Genomic DNA, 13592 nt, shown 5'->3' on the forward strand with positions numbered 1-13592 from the left:
CTGGAAGCAGCCTGTAGGCTGCCCAGAACTGTAGCTCATGCTATGCCAAAACCCAACCCCAAATTCTCAGCTGTACCATGTAATCCCACTTCTGGGGGGCTTAGGTGCACACGACTGCAGTTCCGCAGGAGCTTTGCCCCTCACTGAACAGGAGCACAAAACCTGCTCTGTAACTGAGTCAGTTGTAGGCACCAGGGCTTGCTCAGGCATCCCCGATGTGAAAAATGCGTATCATATGATTGGCTTTTCGCAGATATTAAAATGAATGGTATATGTGTTGTGTTAGAAAGTAATGCTGTATTAATTCTCTTGAGTAGTGTGTTAAATATAGTTTTAGGTTATAAAAAATGTTAAAATAGAAACTATGCTATGTAGGATACCTTTTTTTACAGAAAGGACTTGAAGCAAAATAGCAGCCACAGGACACCTAAATCCTTCAGAGAAAGAGAATTTATTGCCCTCTTAACAGAAGAAACGAGCTCCTTCCCTCCTCCAAGGCGCTGTTAGGATTCAGAGGAAGAAGTTGACGATGACCAGACAGAATCCTGTATTTGAATGGAATTTAGGCATCACGTATGAAATGTATGAATATGCAACAGGCTATTGTTTTTAAGGGTTAATCCTTTGTTTACGGGGGTCCTTTTTCGGGCTCGTGCTGCCCAGAAAAACGTACTCGGACGTCCGTAACTCTGGTTCTATTGTCTCATATTGTCCTAATCCAAATTGTCCAAATTATTATTACTCTAATTATATTGCTATTTTTATAACCATTTTATTACTATTAAACTTTTAAAATTTTAAAAACAAGTGATTGGCGTTTTTCACACCCGACACTCGCCTCCCCCGCACGGGGGGATTCCCGGGAGCTCCGCACGTAGGTGCAAAGACACCAGCGCCTCCTTCTCCGCAACCCCTGGCTGCGGGCCTCACCCTGCCCTGCCTCTGCGGTGAGTTTTCACTTGGGTTTCGCGCTTGCAGCTTGCCTTTCCTTCCCCGGAACAGCCGGAAAAGGGAAGTTTTGGGCGGTGCGTGGCTGCCTGGCCTCCCCTTCCGCCGCCTGCTCCGCCCCGGTTGCTGCGGAGCGGGGCGGCCGCGCAGGTGGGGCCCGCGGTGTCCCTGTGCCCCCGGGGCTGCCTTCCCAACAACGCCGCCTGCATCTCTTGGGCTCGCCTCAGGGCCGAGGCTTTAGGCAGGTCCTGCTTGTGGAAAAGCTTGCCATAGCAAAATGCTTTGCTTTTTAAATTTTTCCTCCCCTGAAAAAGGTTAAGAGGTGCTGATCTTCACCCCAGTTTTCTCTTCCAGTTTTCGGCATGGCAGTGGACTGGCTCGGTTTTGGCTACGCCGCCCTGGTGGCATCAGGAGGAATCATTGGCTATGCAAAAGCAGGTAGGGTGCCGAAAGGTGCTTCTGTCTCCCTCCCTCTTCCTCCCCCACCCTCTGCTCCCCCTCCCCAATAACTTGGTGTGAGCTGGGCAGCTTTTTACGAAAGCCTCCTATCTCGAAGTTGACCCATATGTAAATTTTATCGGTTTGTGCCATGTGCTGATAACTTGCTGCTGTTGGGGTGTGCTGGATTTTGAGTTGAGCTGGTGCTTTGGGCTGATAAGGCCATAATCTGCTTTCTGGAGGATGCTGATATCTGCTCTGTGCTCTTTGGGTGAACTGTCATAAGTTTGCTTCAGAAAGGCTTTCTCCTTGCTGTTTAAAATACAAGCATTCTGTAAGTCTTCTGTATCTTCAAGTGACATAAATCACCACTTTTCCTCCTCAAGAGATTTATTCCCATTTTAATCTTTGATGATAACAGTATACTGCAAGCTGCAGAGAGCTTTCAGAACTATCTTTTCTTCAAGTAGAGCTGAACAGTGCAAATCAGTCCTTAAACTTGTTTCTCTTCTGAGCTCTGCATCATAAGCTTACCCTCTGACCTACTGCTTTCATTTCCTGTCCTTTTTCTGAGTTTACCCCAGAAAAAGGGGTAAACTGTCCTCCAGACAGAACTGTGGATTTATTCCTGCTGCGACACTGTCTCTTTCAGCTTTGAAAATCCCTAAGCCATCTTAGTTTTTATGATAGAAAGGGGCATTGCTGAAGTCAGTAAGACTCTTATTAGTGCATTTGACTTGATAGATGCTAGTGCCTATTCCAGTCTGTTTTCCATTGGTCTAGATTTATCCTTTGGGTTGTGAGTGGAGTTTAGGACAGAAGGGACAATACTGAGAACTTAAGTAACTAATTGCATCTGTATTTCTCCAAGGCCATTATGAAATGATGGGTGTCTTTCTTGTCCTTTGGAACCCAGTTGGGAGGATGTGGTTATGTTCAGGCAAGGGAATCCAGGTCACAGGATTATTGAAGGGGAACAGAAACTCGTATGGTAACTGCTGGAGAGAGAAAAAAAAAAAAACAAAAAACAACCATACAAAGGAGCCATTATATCCTTACTAATAACTTGGGGAAACCAAAAGAAAATGGAACTTTCATGTGTAGAACTAAGTTGATCTGTTCTTTTACAACCTGATCTATCTACCCACACAGACAGGGGGCAGTAGTAGGTGCCTTCGGAGCAATATGAGAACATGGCAATCAAAGGGAGAGTGAGTGAGTGAGTTATTGATTTATTTTTCTGTCTTCATTTAGCAAGTTCTCTGGGTCCCTGTGTTTTGAAATGTAGGAACTTCTTGAGCCAGAGGTGATGTGGTTGTCCTGGAAGTGTATGTGTCATATCTACTTAAACAATGCCTTGAGGTAAAATTCAAGGAAATTATGGATGTTTCTTAGCTCCCAGGCTTGTGGAAAGCATTGTAGCTACCACAGATTTATTTTAAACTCATATTCTGTGCAAAGCAGCCACCTAGTAGAGTGTGCATCTTTTCCTTGCACATGTGCAAGTATATCAGGTGCTTTCTATCATCTTTGTATCTTGATTTTTATACCATAAGCAGGATACAAAGCAATATTACAGCAACCTTGTTGATGATTGAAAAATTATTACTTTCTGGAAGGAATATGCAGTCCTCCTTTAACATTGACAGGAGATCTTTATCAACTTAGTTTTTCAATCTCAAGTCTTTGAAAGGTGACCTCAGAAATGGAATGTATAAAGAACCACCTTCAGTAGCATTAAGTCCTTAATCCTCTGTTGGCCTTATGGAGGGCATTCACCACTCACAGTGATCATGCTACTTCATTACTTGATATACTCTATAAATAACCAATTTTGATGTGGCATCCTTTATTTTCTGGTAGGTTGGGATTATCATTTATACTAAGGACCTGATTCAAAGTTTAGGTGCATTGAGGGAACCTTCTTCCAAAGGCTGCAGCTACCTTTGGATCAAATCTCAGGTGTACTTAGGAGATATGACCTCTCATGTTCAGCTATGCCCTGCTCCTTGGCAATTCTTTGAATGCCCTCCTGCCCAATTCCACTCACATGTCCTTTTTTCTGATCTTAAATTCTTACAATTTAGTCGTTCTATTTTACTGCCTCTCAAAGAATTTTCATAAAACTGTTTTGAAGCAACATGCTTCGGTTTGTGCAAGGGAAACACCAATTCTTTTGCTTTTCTCACTGTTCTTTCAATCATGGATGTATTAATGGCTTTGCTGTTAGAGAACTAAATACTAATTCTGTATGTATCTTATGCAAGAGTAATTGAAGTGGTTCTTTGTGTTGATCAGCATGGTCTCAATATCTTAAAAACCCCCTTCTCTAATCTTCTTTATGTCAATGAATGATGAATGCCTGTATTTTTTTATTTTTATAATTTTTGGTGTTTTACAAAACAGTTAAGCTGCTGACCAAGGTAATCTTTAAGTTTCTAAGAAATGCATTATCTTCTACTTATTCAGGTAGTGTTCCATCACTAGCTGCTGGCCTTTTCTTTGGGAGTTTGGCTGGACTGGGTGCTTATCAGGTCTCACAGAATCCACATAACATTTGGGTTTCTCTGAGTAAGTAATTGAAAATTTTATTTGAAAAGGATTACATTTACCCTGTATATTTAAAATTAGTACCTAATAGTCTTTGCAGAATCGTTAAACACAGATAGTGTTACAAATCTAACTTCAGTGCTGTCTAAACTTAACTGAACTGGTGGCTGCCAATATGCATCTGTCTTATACTGATGTGTTTGAAGGATCACAGTGCAAGAAAAGTGCTAATAAATGGATTTCTGAACTATTTTTGCCTGGAACCTTGTACTTTGAGCATCCTGCAGCAGGCTATAACATTTTGGGAAGTGGGATTCCCCTTCAGACTGACCATACCCCTAGCTGACTATTTTATTATCACAGAAAATGGCAGAGATTGTGATTGGCTTATTTTTATAAATGACAAATATGTGAAATTACAAAGGTGTTGATGCCTGGGGATATTTTAGAGAGAAGCAAGCTTCAGTAATGCTGTTTCTTCCTTCTCAGAATTGGAGCTTCCCTTCCCGCAATTTGAGAAGGTAACTGTGGAGAGTTACTGCTTAGTCAGTGTTTAAAGAGCCACCACTGACTACAGCATTTTTCCTCTGAAGCAGTGACAGAGCATCTGGCTCTCTGACATGTGAAAGTCACAAGTCAAAGGGGAATGCCCAGCATTTCTCTCCACTTCACCTTTGTTTACAGGCAATCCACTTCCACTGGCCAGGCCAAAAGCTCTGCATGGTCAAGCCTTAATAACATAACAAACTGTGGATACAGCAAGCTGAAGAAGTGTGAGGTTAAGTGTTTTCCCAAATGTGTGAGACAGATACATTTCTGTAGCTCAGCAGCATATGGAGTCTTTTCATGCCTCAGAGTTTTTGAAGAAGATGTGTTCTGCTGCTGTTTGAAACAAAATTTCATTTTGAGGTGTGAATATTTTGAAGACAGGCTACTAATTAGAGCTTGAAGCATTTTAATACTGAAATATTTTTGTTTTATTGTGTGTTGGACTATGGTCCCAGTCTCTTACATATCTCATTATGTGAGATTAGGAAGTGTTCAGTGACAATATTTTGTTTGGTGTTTGGGAGGAAGGATGTCATGGCTAGGACTGAAGATGAACTGGATCCTGCAGGACCAATCATCACACAGAAGCAACAGTAGGGGGTAAAAGAGTTGTTGGAACAACATGTGTGCAGCTGTTACCACTGGGTAGCAGATGCATACTAAGGATAAGGATTCCATCAGTGTATGTTTTCCTTACAGTTTTTTAGCATTCTGTCTTTATTTGAGATACTACGTTCCAGGGGCTGTCCTTTCTATCTTACTGAGTCAGTGAAAGTACCTGGCTCCTGTCTCTGTGTCCAGTGGTCAGGGACAATTAATTCTCACCTTGGTAATGCTTAGCACACTTCCCTTTTGAAGTCTTTAGAAAACAAATTACTTAATTCTCATAACATCACTACAAATTAAACATGATGCTACATGTTAGACATGATTACTACAAGTTAGACAAATGCTCTCTCCCTTTTTTGAGAAGTGAGGGAATTATGTGCACAAGTTTAGTGATTTGCCTGTGTGTGGAAGGAGTGAGTTCTAGAGCAGTGTATCATAAATTATTTCCAGTCTCAAAAAGAGCACATTTTGAAAGACAAATTTGAGAAGTATGTGCAGAAGGATATATATTGCACTGTCTGCTTGAACTTGATATAGAATACTTACTCTTTACAAACTGAGGCATTTTAAAATTTACACAATTTATTGACTCTCATTGTCCATTAAGTGAAGTAACCCTATTTCTCTTTTTACTTGATGCTGCTACTTCTCCCTGTTCTGTTAGTTTTTAATTATGTTTCTCCCACACATGCATCTCTGCTGACTGGACTGTACAATCTCTCATTTAAGTTACATCTGGAGCATTGACTGCTGTCATGGGAACAAGATTTTACCACTCCAGAAAATTCATGCCTGCAGGGCTAATTGCTGGTGTCAGGTACAATACTTTTTTTTTTTTTTTGACCTCCTGTGTGTGATTTCTTATTCACTTAATTAAACTCAGATGGAGTGAAGATATTTTGTGTATTATTTTTGTTCCCATGCATCACTTGGATGAAGTATCTGAAAATGAATTGACAAATTATTGTTATTATTGTTAAATTATATGTTTTTTTCCCTTTATACAGTTTGCTAATGGTTGGAAGATTAGCACTGAAGATGTTGGAAAAGCCCCAGGAAAAGTAACTGTTAATTTTACATCTTAGTATTTGGAAAAGGAAACCTGATCATGAAATTGCATGAATGCAGAAGTGAGAAGATGGAAAAATTTTCTGCATCAAGACATTTTTTAATCTTTTTTTATAAGGGAGAATACAATGGTGGGACAGATAGTTTATATACAAGGTAGAGCTGTTTGTGTATAGAGAGAAATGGGTCCTGGGTTTGATTTTTCTGGCATGTTTCAATGTATTTTAACACTTACATGTTTTAATATTCCAAAATATACTTCTGGCATGTATGAAGCAGAGCGAAAATATCCTGTAATTAAGAAAATATCCACAAAGAGGCACCAGGACTAACTGGCTAAATACAATAGTGTGTCTCAAACTTTTACACTGAGTATTACGGTGTGCTTTACCTGTTTCATTCCGAATTGATATACCATGTCTTTATAATGTCCAACAGATCTTGTCTTTTTATTGTGAAATGATGCTAAAATGATGCCTTTCTATAAGTAAAATTTGTTACAAACCTTTATTTGGCCTTTTTTTTTGTACAATTTCTGTGTTTGGGGACAGGGCTATTTTTTTCACCTTGTTTTCTCAGTGGAAGTACTTGCAGTGGACTGTTAGTATCCAAGTGCTATCTTTCAGTGATATTTAAAATCACTTTATAAATGGAGGGATAGAAGATTAAAATATGGGCCTTCGTTAACATTTCATTTTTTAAGTTATTTGAAAGGAACCTACCCTGAGGATTAACTAAGTGAGATTTGTGCTAGGCTAAATGAGCAGTTGAATGTGATCTAGACTGTATAACTGGAGTAAAATACCCAACACTATGTAATTCTGATATTACAGGCTTATTTGACAATAGAATGTGTCAGCACTTTATTTTTAATCTCTTAGGAGAGTGGCTGTGCCTCTTCAAATCTGTCTTTACTAGGAAACTCTGGAGTCAGGAGGGTTCCTTGTTCTGCTGTGATGCCTGAGGAGTGAAGTGTGGAAGAGGCATCAGTGGCATCTGGTGCTTTTGTTGTCACTCCATCCTTGATTGCTTCTCCTGCACTGAGTCTTGCAGTTCTGTTAGTGCAGGCACAGCTCACATGGGCTTAGCACTGTGATGGAAGAAATGTGTGAAAGAAAGTCCTTTATCAGCTTATTCTTTAGTGATACATAATTATTGATAAATTATGATTCTTACCAAGTGTAACTCTATTTTAAAGTGATACCTTATGTAGTGACTATTTAGTATTTTATTTTGGGACCTTTGTACCACTGATTATATCAAAACCATGTCAATTGCTTAACATGAAAATGGCAAAGCAGGTTTAAATTAGCTTACATCTTACACACTTTCCATTTCATAGTGTTTAAAGGAATTTGTAAAAATTGCCTCAAACTGCATAAAGCAGATACCAAACTATATAATTTCTCCATTTTGTTGGTCACTTCAGTGCTTGTATTTCCTTTTCTAAAAATGGCATTTACTAGTATTGAGTCAGAGTGACATTTCTACTGTTGTGAGTCAATGGTTACCCACATGGTAGTAACAGGAAGCTATTGTAGTAGAAAGTAGTAATTAGAAGCAGATCTGTAGATGTTGGGCCAGTTGTGCTATGTGTTATCAGTTCTCTTAGCAAAAGTTATAAAATTAATTTCACGTTTTTGAATGTGTTTCATATTGTAACCTCTCTTGTTTCCAGGCACCTAATCTCTAAATAACCTGATCTGTACAGGATGAATCTCCAGGGAGCAACACTGAAAACATGTTAAAGCATGTCTGAAATTCTAGTCTCAGTTAAATCGTAGTCTCTTTTGACTATACTTTAAGCAAAATCTAACAGAAGTTTTGTAATTACTTTTTTATGTATTTAAATCACCCCATGTAATTGAATAGAAAATTCTGTCATTGATACAGAATTTTCTATGAGCCATTCAAGAATTAAAGACATAAATATCCATTCTCCAGACTGCCCCTGCTTTTAGTCTGATTGTTAGCTACTTCTAAAAGATTTCTTTCTTGGTTTTTTTTTCCACTGAGACTGGTCTCCATGAAAAATGAGAAAATTACTTTGGCATTAAATCCACTGTGACTATGCCATGGCTTGAATGGAGCTTCATGTTATGAGTCAGCTTGTACATGGATTTTGGAAAGAATGATTTAGTTATTTTTGAGAAATGAACTGCTAAAATAACACTTAAATTAAGGCTGCTTGTTCAAAGCACACTCTGAAAATAAAATATTAGTTTAATATTTTTTACAGTTTCAGCTGTCAGCACAAGCTGAAATGAATACTGATTTTTTTAAAAGGTCCAGGAACAGGAAACTAGTTTTACTATACACATACTGAGTCACCAGGACTCAACAACTCAGAGTTTAATCACACATCCAGAACATTACAGAACTGAGAGAAGAAAAGCATTTGAGTTGTCAAATCCTCGTTTCCTAGAGTGAGGGCCCAGGTCCTCCATTCCACATTTACTTTCCTGATAGAAACTGGGTGGCAAGAGGAGATGTCAGGTATTTTACCCCTCTCTTGAGTGGCTGGCTCAGGACCAGAGGAGGGAATTTTCTTATCACTTTGGTAGGTAAGTGATCTCCTGAAAGTAGGAGTCTGGCCTAAATTTTGTAATTTTTGTTTAAGCCTGTCTTTATAATAGCAGTTGCTTACCTTAAGTCCTGGAAAGTGAGAGATGTTGGGCTCCCTTCAGTTCCTGCTCTGGATGGGTTCAAGTTCCCTTCCCAAGGAAGGGCTCCTTGCCTCAGACCATGGGATATCCTGCAGGGAGAATGTTGACAGGGGAAGTCACACCACAGCTGAGAACAGCTAGCAAAGTTCCTGGGATCTGTGGGAAAAGGATCAACTATTTTTTAAGTCTTCTTTTAAAGTTAGATAGTAACTGGCAAAAATGCAAAAACATCCTGAAGCTGAGCAATGCAACTCAGATTCCTCTGCCCAGAGTGGACAAGCAGTATTCCACTTAAATATTTACTTCTGATTAACTCCAGGGTCTCTAATTCAGGATCTTCTCTCTGGTGCCCCAATTGCTGACACTGAGGCAGCATCACATACATACAGGTTTGGAATGTTACAGAGCATCCAATTAGTGAAAATGTAAGCAAATATTTTGGGGGGAGGGTCAAAATATTGAACAATTGAGTGCCTCAGTTATGGCTTAGTCTTTACAGGTACAACACTGAGACCCCTAGTTCAGCAGTAATATACTCTTAATATACTCAGGCTCAATTCCACCACTGAGTTGAGGTGACTCACACATTGATGGATATCACAACCTATGCTGTTCTTCCAATCGATGTGACATTTGCAGGTAGCAAAAATCTCTTTAATTTACTACAAATGTGTGAAATAGTGTAAGAATTCAGGCAATGTTACACTAGTAGTATGGGCAACTGTCTTTCACAAGCCAGCAAAGGAGAATGAGATGTGGATGAAAGATGTTTCAAGTGGAATGGTTTAGAAGGGAAGTAGTCATGTGCTGTCCTACTTTATCACTTGTTCTAAGAATATGGCACAAGCCTGTTTTAATGCAAAGCGAGTCCCCTAACTCTTGTTCTGCTGCAGGCTTTGAAAGTGCAATTTGCCATGTCCCAGTTCTGTCAGTCACTGTGCTGGGAGCTGTTGGCGCTCTGTCATCACCAGCTGAGGGTCAGTCTGTGCTGAAACTAATATGGCCTGAAGTATTGCACAATCATCCTTTTGTGGTGTTAAAATTGCTGGCTTCTTGGCATTACAGTTATGCTTTCTGGCTGCACAGCTTAATCACCTGGAAAAATGGGAGGGGGAAACAAAGGTCAGGAGAGCCTCCAAGCAGTTATGACACGAGGAGGAAAGTCTTTGTTTCTCCACAATCCCTACAAGTAAGAATGGAAAATGTTGTGTCAGTAATAGCACAGAGGCATCTGCCCTCATCTCCTCTCCTGCTTCCTTGAAATGCCATGATGGAACAGATCTAAGTGCTTATGCTTTTATGCAATATCCCCAGCTCAGTCCAGTGCAGAAGGGACTTTGGGTGTTTCCTTCAGTCTTTCTGTGCTTCTCTTCTGAACTCTGAAATGGAGATAATGTTTTCTGTATCCCTTTCCTGGCTGTCTTTTACATTGCTGTTTTATACAGTGTGTGGCATTAAATGTTTCCTGCCTCAGGTGCAAGAATTGGTAAATGGAACTGATACTGTTTCAGCGCTGGTAGTTCATACAGTGGTTTGATACTCTTAGAAAAACCCTAATGAGAAAAAATGTGGTACGACTAAAGTCTATTTGCCTTATTTCATCAAATATTAGCATTTGCTAATATATTGCTATTGTATTTTGAGATCCTGTCCTGCAAGCATGGTAACTAAATGGAATTGAACTTTAGTGCTAATATTTAGAGTCATAAAATATTCTCAGTTGGAGGGGACTCATGAGGATCATTGAGTACAACTCCTGACTCCCCACAGAACAATGTAAAAGTGAAACTATATATCTAAGATAGATATATAGTTAGATATATATCTATATCAGTATCTTAGATATTTATCTATATCTAGCTATCTAATCTATATATCATTGTACAAGTGCTTATTGAACAGCAACAGCTTTGGGACCATCATCACTTCCCTGAGATCTTGTTTCAGTGCTCGGCCACCCCCTCATTGAAGAAAATCCACTCCCTCTCCCCTATTTTTCTTTTCTCTCTTTTTCATTTTTCTTTTTCCTTTTTTCTGCTTTTCCTTTATTCTTCTTTTTCCCCTCTTTTTTTTTTCTTTCCCCCCTTCCCCCCCTTTTCTTTTTTTCCCCTTTTTCTGCCTTTTTTCCTCCCCCCCCCCCCTTTTTTAAATTTTTTTTCCATTTTCTCCTTGGTGCTTATTTGTTTGTTTGTTTGTTTGTTTTCCCTGGTTTTATTTTTTATTTCCCCCTGTTTGCTGCCAGGCGGTGGCTGGCTGCGCTGGGAATGCAGAGGTTTTGGCAGCGCGCAGAGCCGGGAGAGGGCGGCAGCGCCGCTCCGATGTCAGCCGGGGGAGAAAAACACCCCACCCACCCCGAGACGTGGAGACAAGGATAAATAATAATCAACCTAATTCCAGTTTAGGGTTTGCCCACTTGTCGCTATCTGACCCGGAACACCAAATGCTGGAACACAAATGCTTGGCTCTCTCAGCTGAATAGGTCCTTAGCTCCTTTATTACCTTTGTGCCGGCCTGAGGAAGGAAAGGAAATGATGCAGGCGCAAAAGGCTTTTCTCACCAAGCATACTGTGCAATCCAATGGTCGTGCTGCTAAGGAGCTGATAATAATCGCGCGAGGAATGAAAATTAAACCCTTCTGCCACTCTTCTTACACCCCCTGAAAGAAATCACTTATCTGTACTGGAAGATCAGCCCAGTCTTTCTCGCCTATTTACAGCAAGAAACAAAATCTGCGGGTTTTCAGCCTGATTCACAAGCAGAAGAGATTTAGCAGGACAGTCCTCCTTCTCTAAGCACTTTTAGAAAACACACAAGCGTTATAGCTTTGTAAGCTGTTGGAATAAATATATATATATAATGAGGGATAGGGTGTTAGCTAAGTTTCTTTGGATATGTGCTCTTTCAGCAGCGCTATAACAATAGAAAATGGCTGGGATCAAATAATGTGCTGTTACCTGAAGGCATCCCACCAGTACGAGAGTTATTGGATGCGCTGAAATTCCTCCTGACCCCTCTGTTCCTCAATAAACCTGCACACAACTTCCTCTGGGGATGGGCCAAGAATTGCTCCATTAGTATGCAGCACCACAGTCAGCAGGGCAGGAAAATACGCACCAGGAGGAGAGAAAAGGGATGAAAAGCAGCAGGAGCGAAGTAAACGCTTTTAAATTCTGGACAGAAACCTCCCTCCACTGAGATTCCTGCAGGTCTGTGGTGTCATGACAAGATGTAAAATATTCTGAGGTGAGAGGTCCATTTACTCAGGTTCTGTTTCTGTTTAAAAAATGGAGCCTAGACTGGGAGGCAGGGGAAAATTTATGTGATGGGACTAGGAATCCAAAAATTGTGACAATGGACACAGAGCAACAATCCTAAAATCTTCTGAAAGTATTTTAATCCATAAAGCTGTTGTGAAAATGATCATTCTGGTTCTCTGTGTGGTTACATATCCCTGGTGTTTAGCAGTGCTAGATGCTCCAATCTGCATTGTTTGTCCTATATACAGCAATATCTTCAGCTCCCAGACACTACCTCACCTGGCAACCCTGCATCATTTACATCAGCTTGGGGCCTGTCGCCAGACTTTCTCCTTCCTGTGCCACTACTGTCTCATCCCTGCCAAAAAACCAGGACACTGTGTTCAACTTACACCTATAAATATCATCTATATGAATTTATTTTTATATAAATTCATTTATTTATGTGAAGGACGGGAGGTTGTTTGGCATCCAGTTTTTTGGGCAGCACAGAGTCACTGATCAACACAGACCCAACTTCAGCCACGTCCTCTTTATGGCCAGGAGGGCAATTAACACACACACTCATGTTTCTGCACAGCAACAGACAGTACCATGATTGCACAGGAACTTTATTTACTCTTTTTAAAGCATTTTGTTTGCTTATCTATGGTTTTGCTTTTTACTAGTGGTAAATACCAAATAACAGTGATAAAAAACAAATAACATTTTCTTCTGTATATCCGCTTCTCAATCTGTCAAGCCAGCAAATATATCCAGTATTAGAAGTCATAGTGACTTTCTGAGACAGAGGTGGCAGCAGCCTGCAATTATTGCTGTTCCTCTTAGCTGTCAACCATCAGACTACCAGCTTCTTTAGGGAATAGTGTGCTGCATGCAGGCAGAAAAGATCCACAGATTTTCTCATTACATATTTGATTTTCAGAATATATCCCACGGAGTGCCCTCTCAGGGAATCTCGGTCCTCATAGATCAGGACTTTACTCAAGACTGCTCCTTTCAGATGAGTGTTAACTTCATGCTGTCACCTATAGACACTCTGTCTGCTTTAGTCAGGGCTCTCCATAACAATGCACAAAAGATGAGCTAAAAGATGATGGTAAACAGCATTCAAATCCTCCCTTATCAACCACAAACAAGGTGTGGTGGATATGCTAAAAATGCAGCAGCAGGAAAGAGGAAAGGTAACTTTTTAAAAAAATGTGTTAAGTGACACCTAATTAGTGCTAATCTCAATTTTCTCTCTCTCTTTGTTTTTTTTTTTTTTTTGTTTTTTTTTTTTTTTTTGTTTTGTTTTTTTTTTTTTTTTTTTTGTCCCCAGGAGCAGTGAGGGTTTTTTTGGGGAGGAAGGGTAAGAGGGGTCAGCCTACTGCTAATTGCTTCTCCTTTAGCTGGGTCACTGCAGTCGACCTCATTCAAATCTGTGCTGGGTTGACCCTGGCTGAATGTCAGATGCCCACTGAAGCCACTCTTATCACCCCCTCCTCAGCTGCACAGGGGAGAGAAA

At 40.2% G+C, this 13592-nt stretch overlaps 1 protein-coding gene and 1 long non-coding RNA gene across 4 annotated transcripts; one reads left to right on the forward strand and one right to left on the reverse strand.

Moving 5' to 3' along the window:
- Positions 1-1050: 1050 nt before the first annotated feature.
- On the forward strand, positions 1051-6672 carry LOC134420386 (transmembrane protein 14C-like). 3 transcript variants are annotated; one of them, XM_063160547.1, is made up of 5 exons: positions 1051-1098; positions 1303-1386; positions 3856-3957; positions 5824-5911; positions 6102-6672. In XM_063160547.1, the coding sequence occupies exons 2-5, from the start codon at positions 1311-1313 to the stop codon at positions 6157-6159; spliced, it is 324 nt and encodes a 107-aa protein (XP_063016617.1). In that variant the 5' UTR covers positions 1051-1098; positions 1303-1310; the 3' UTR covers positions 6160-6672. The 3 variants fall into 3 exon arrangements, with proteins under 3 accessions (XP_063016617.1, XP_063016599.1, XP_063016608.1); XM_063160529.1 differs by having other exon boundaries at positions 1056-1193; XM_063160538.1 differs by having other exon boundaries at positions 1066-1189.
- A 328-nt stretch (positions 6673-7000) lies between these two features.
- On the reverse strand, positions 7001-11876 carry LOC134420402 (uncharacterized). The gene is made up of 3 exons (XR_010028330.1): positions 11783-11876; positions 8810-8984; positions 7001-7252 (listed from the first exon to the last, which is right to left on the reverse strand). It is a non-coding gene; the product is annotated as an uncharacterized LOC134420402 (long non-coding RNA).
- Between the last annotated feature and the right edge of the window lie 1716 nt (positions 11877-13592).

The sequence above is a fragment of the Melospiza melodia genome, chromosome 1, assembly GCF_035770615.1.
Source record: "Melospiza melodia melodia isolate bMelMel2 chromosome 1, bMelMel2.pri, whole genome shotgun sequence".
Lineage (NCBI taxonomy): Eukaryota > Metazoa > Chordata > Aves > Passeriformes > Passerellidae > Melospiza > Melospiza melodia.

Bases quoted from the DNA above. Each gene is read 5' to 3' on its own strand.
- LOC134420386 (XM_063160547.1), top strand. From the start codon at position 1,311: ATGGCAGTGGACTGGCTCGGTTTTGGCTACGCCGCCCTGGTGGCATCA. The intron at 3,958-5,823 runs GTAAGTAATTGA...CTCTCATTTAAG, and splicing joins TAACATTTGGGTTTCTCTGA to TTACATCTGGAGCATTGACT. The intron at 5,912-6,101 runs GTACAATACTTT...CCCTTTATACAG, and splicing joins GGGCTAATTGCTGGTGTCAG to TTTGCTAATGGTTGGAAGAT.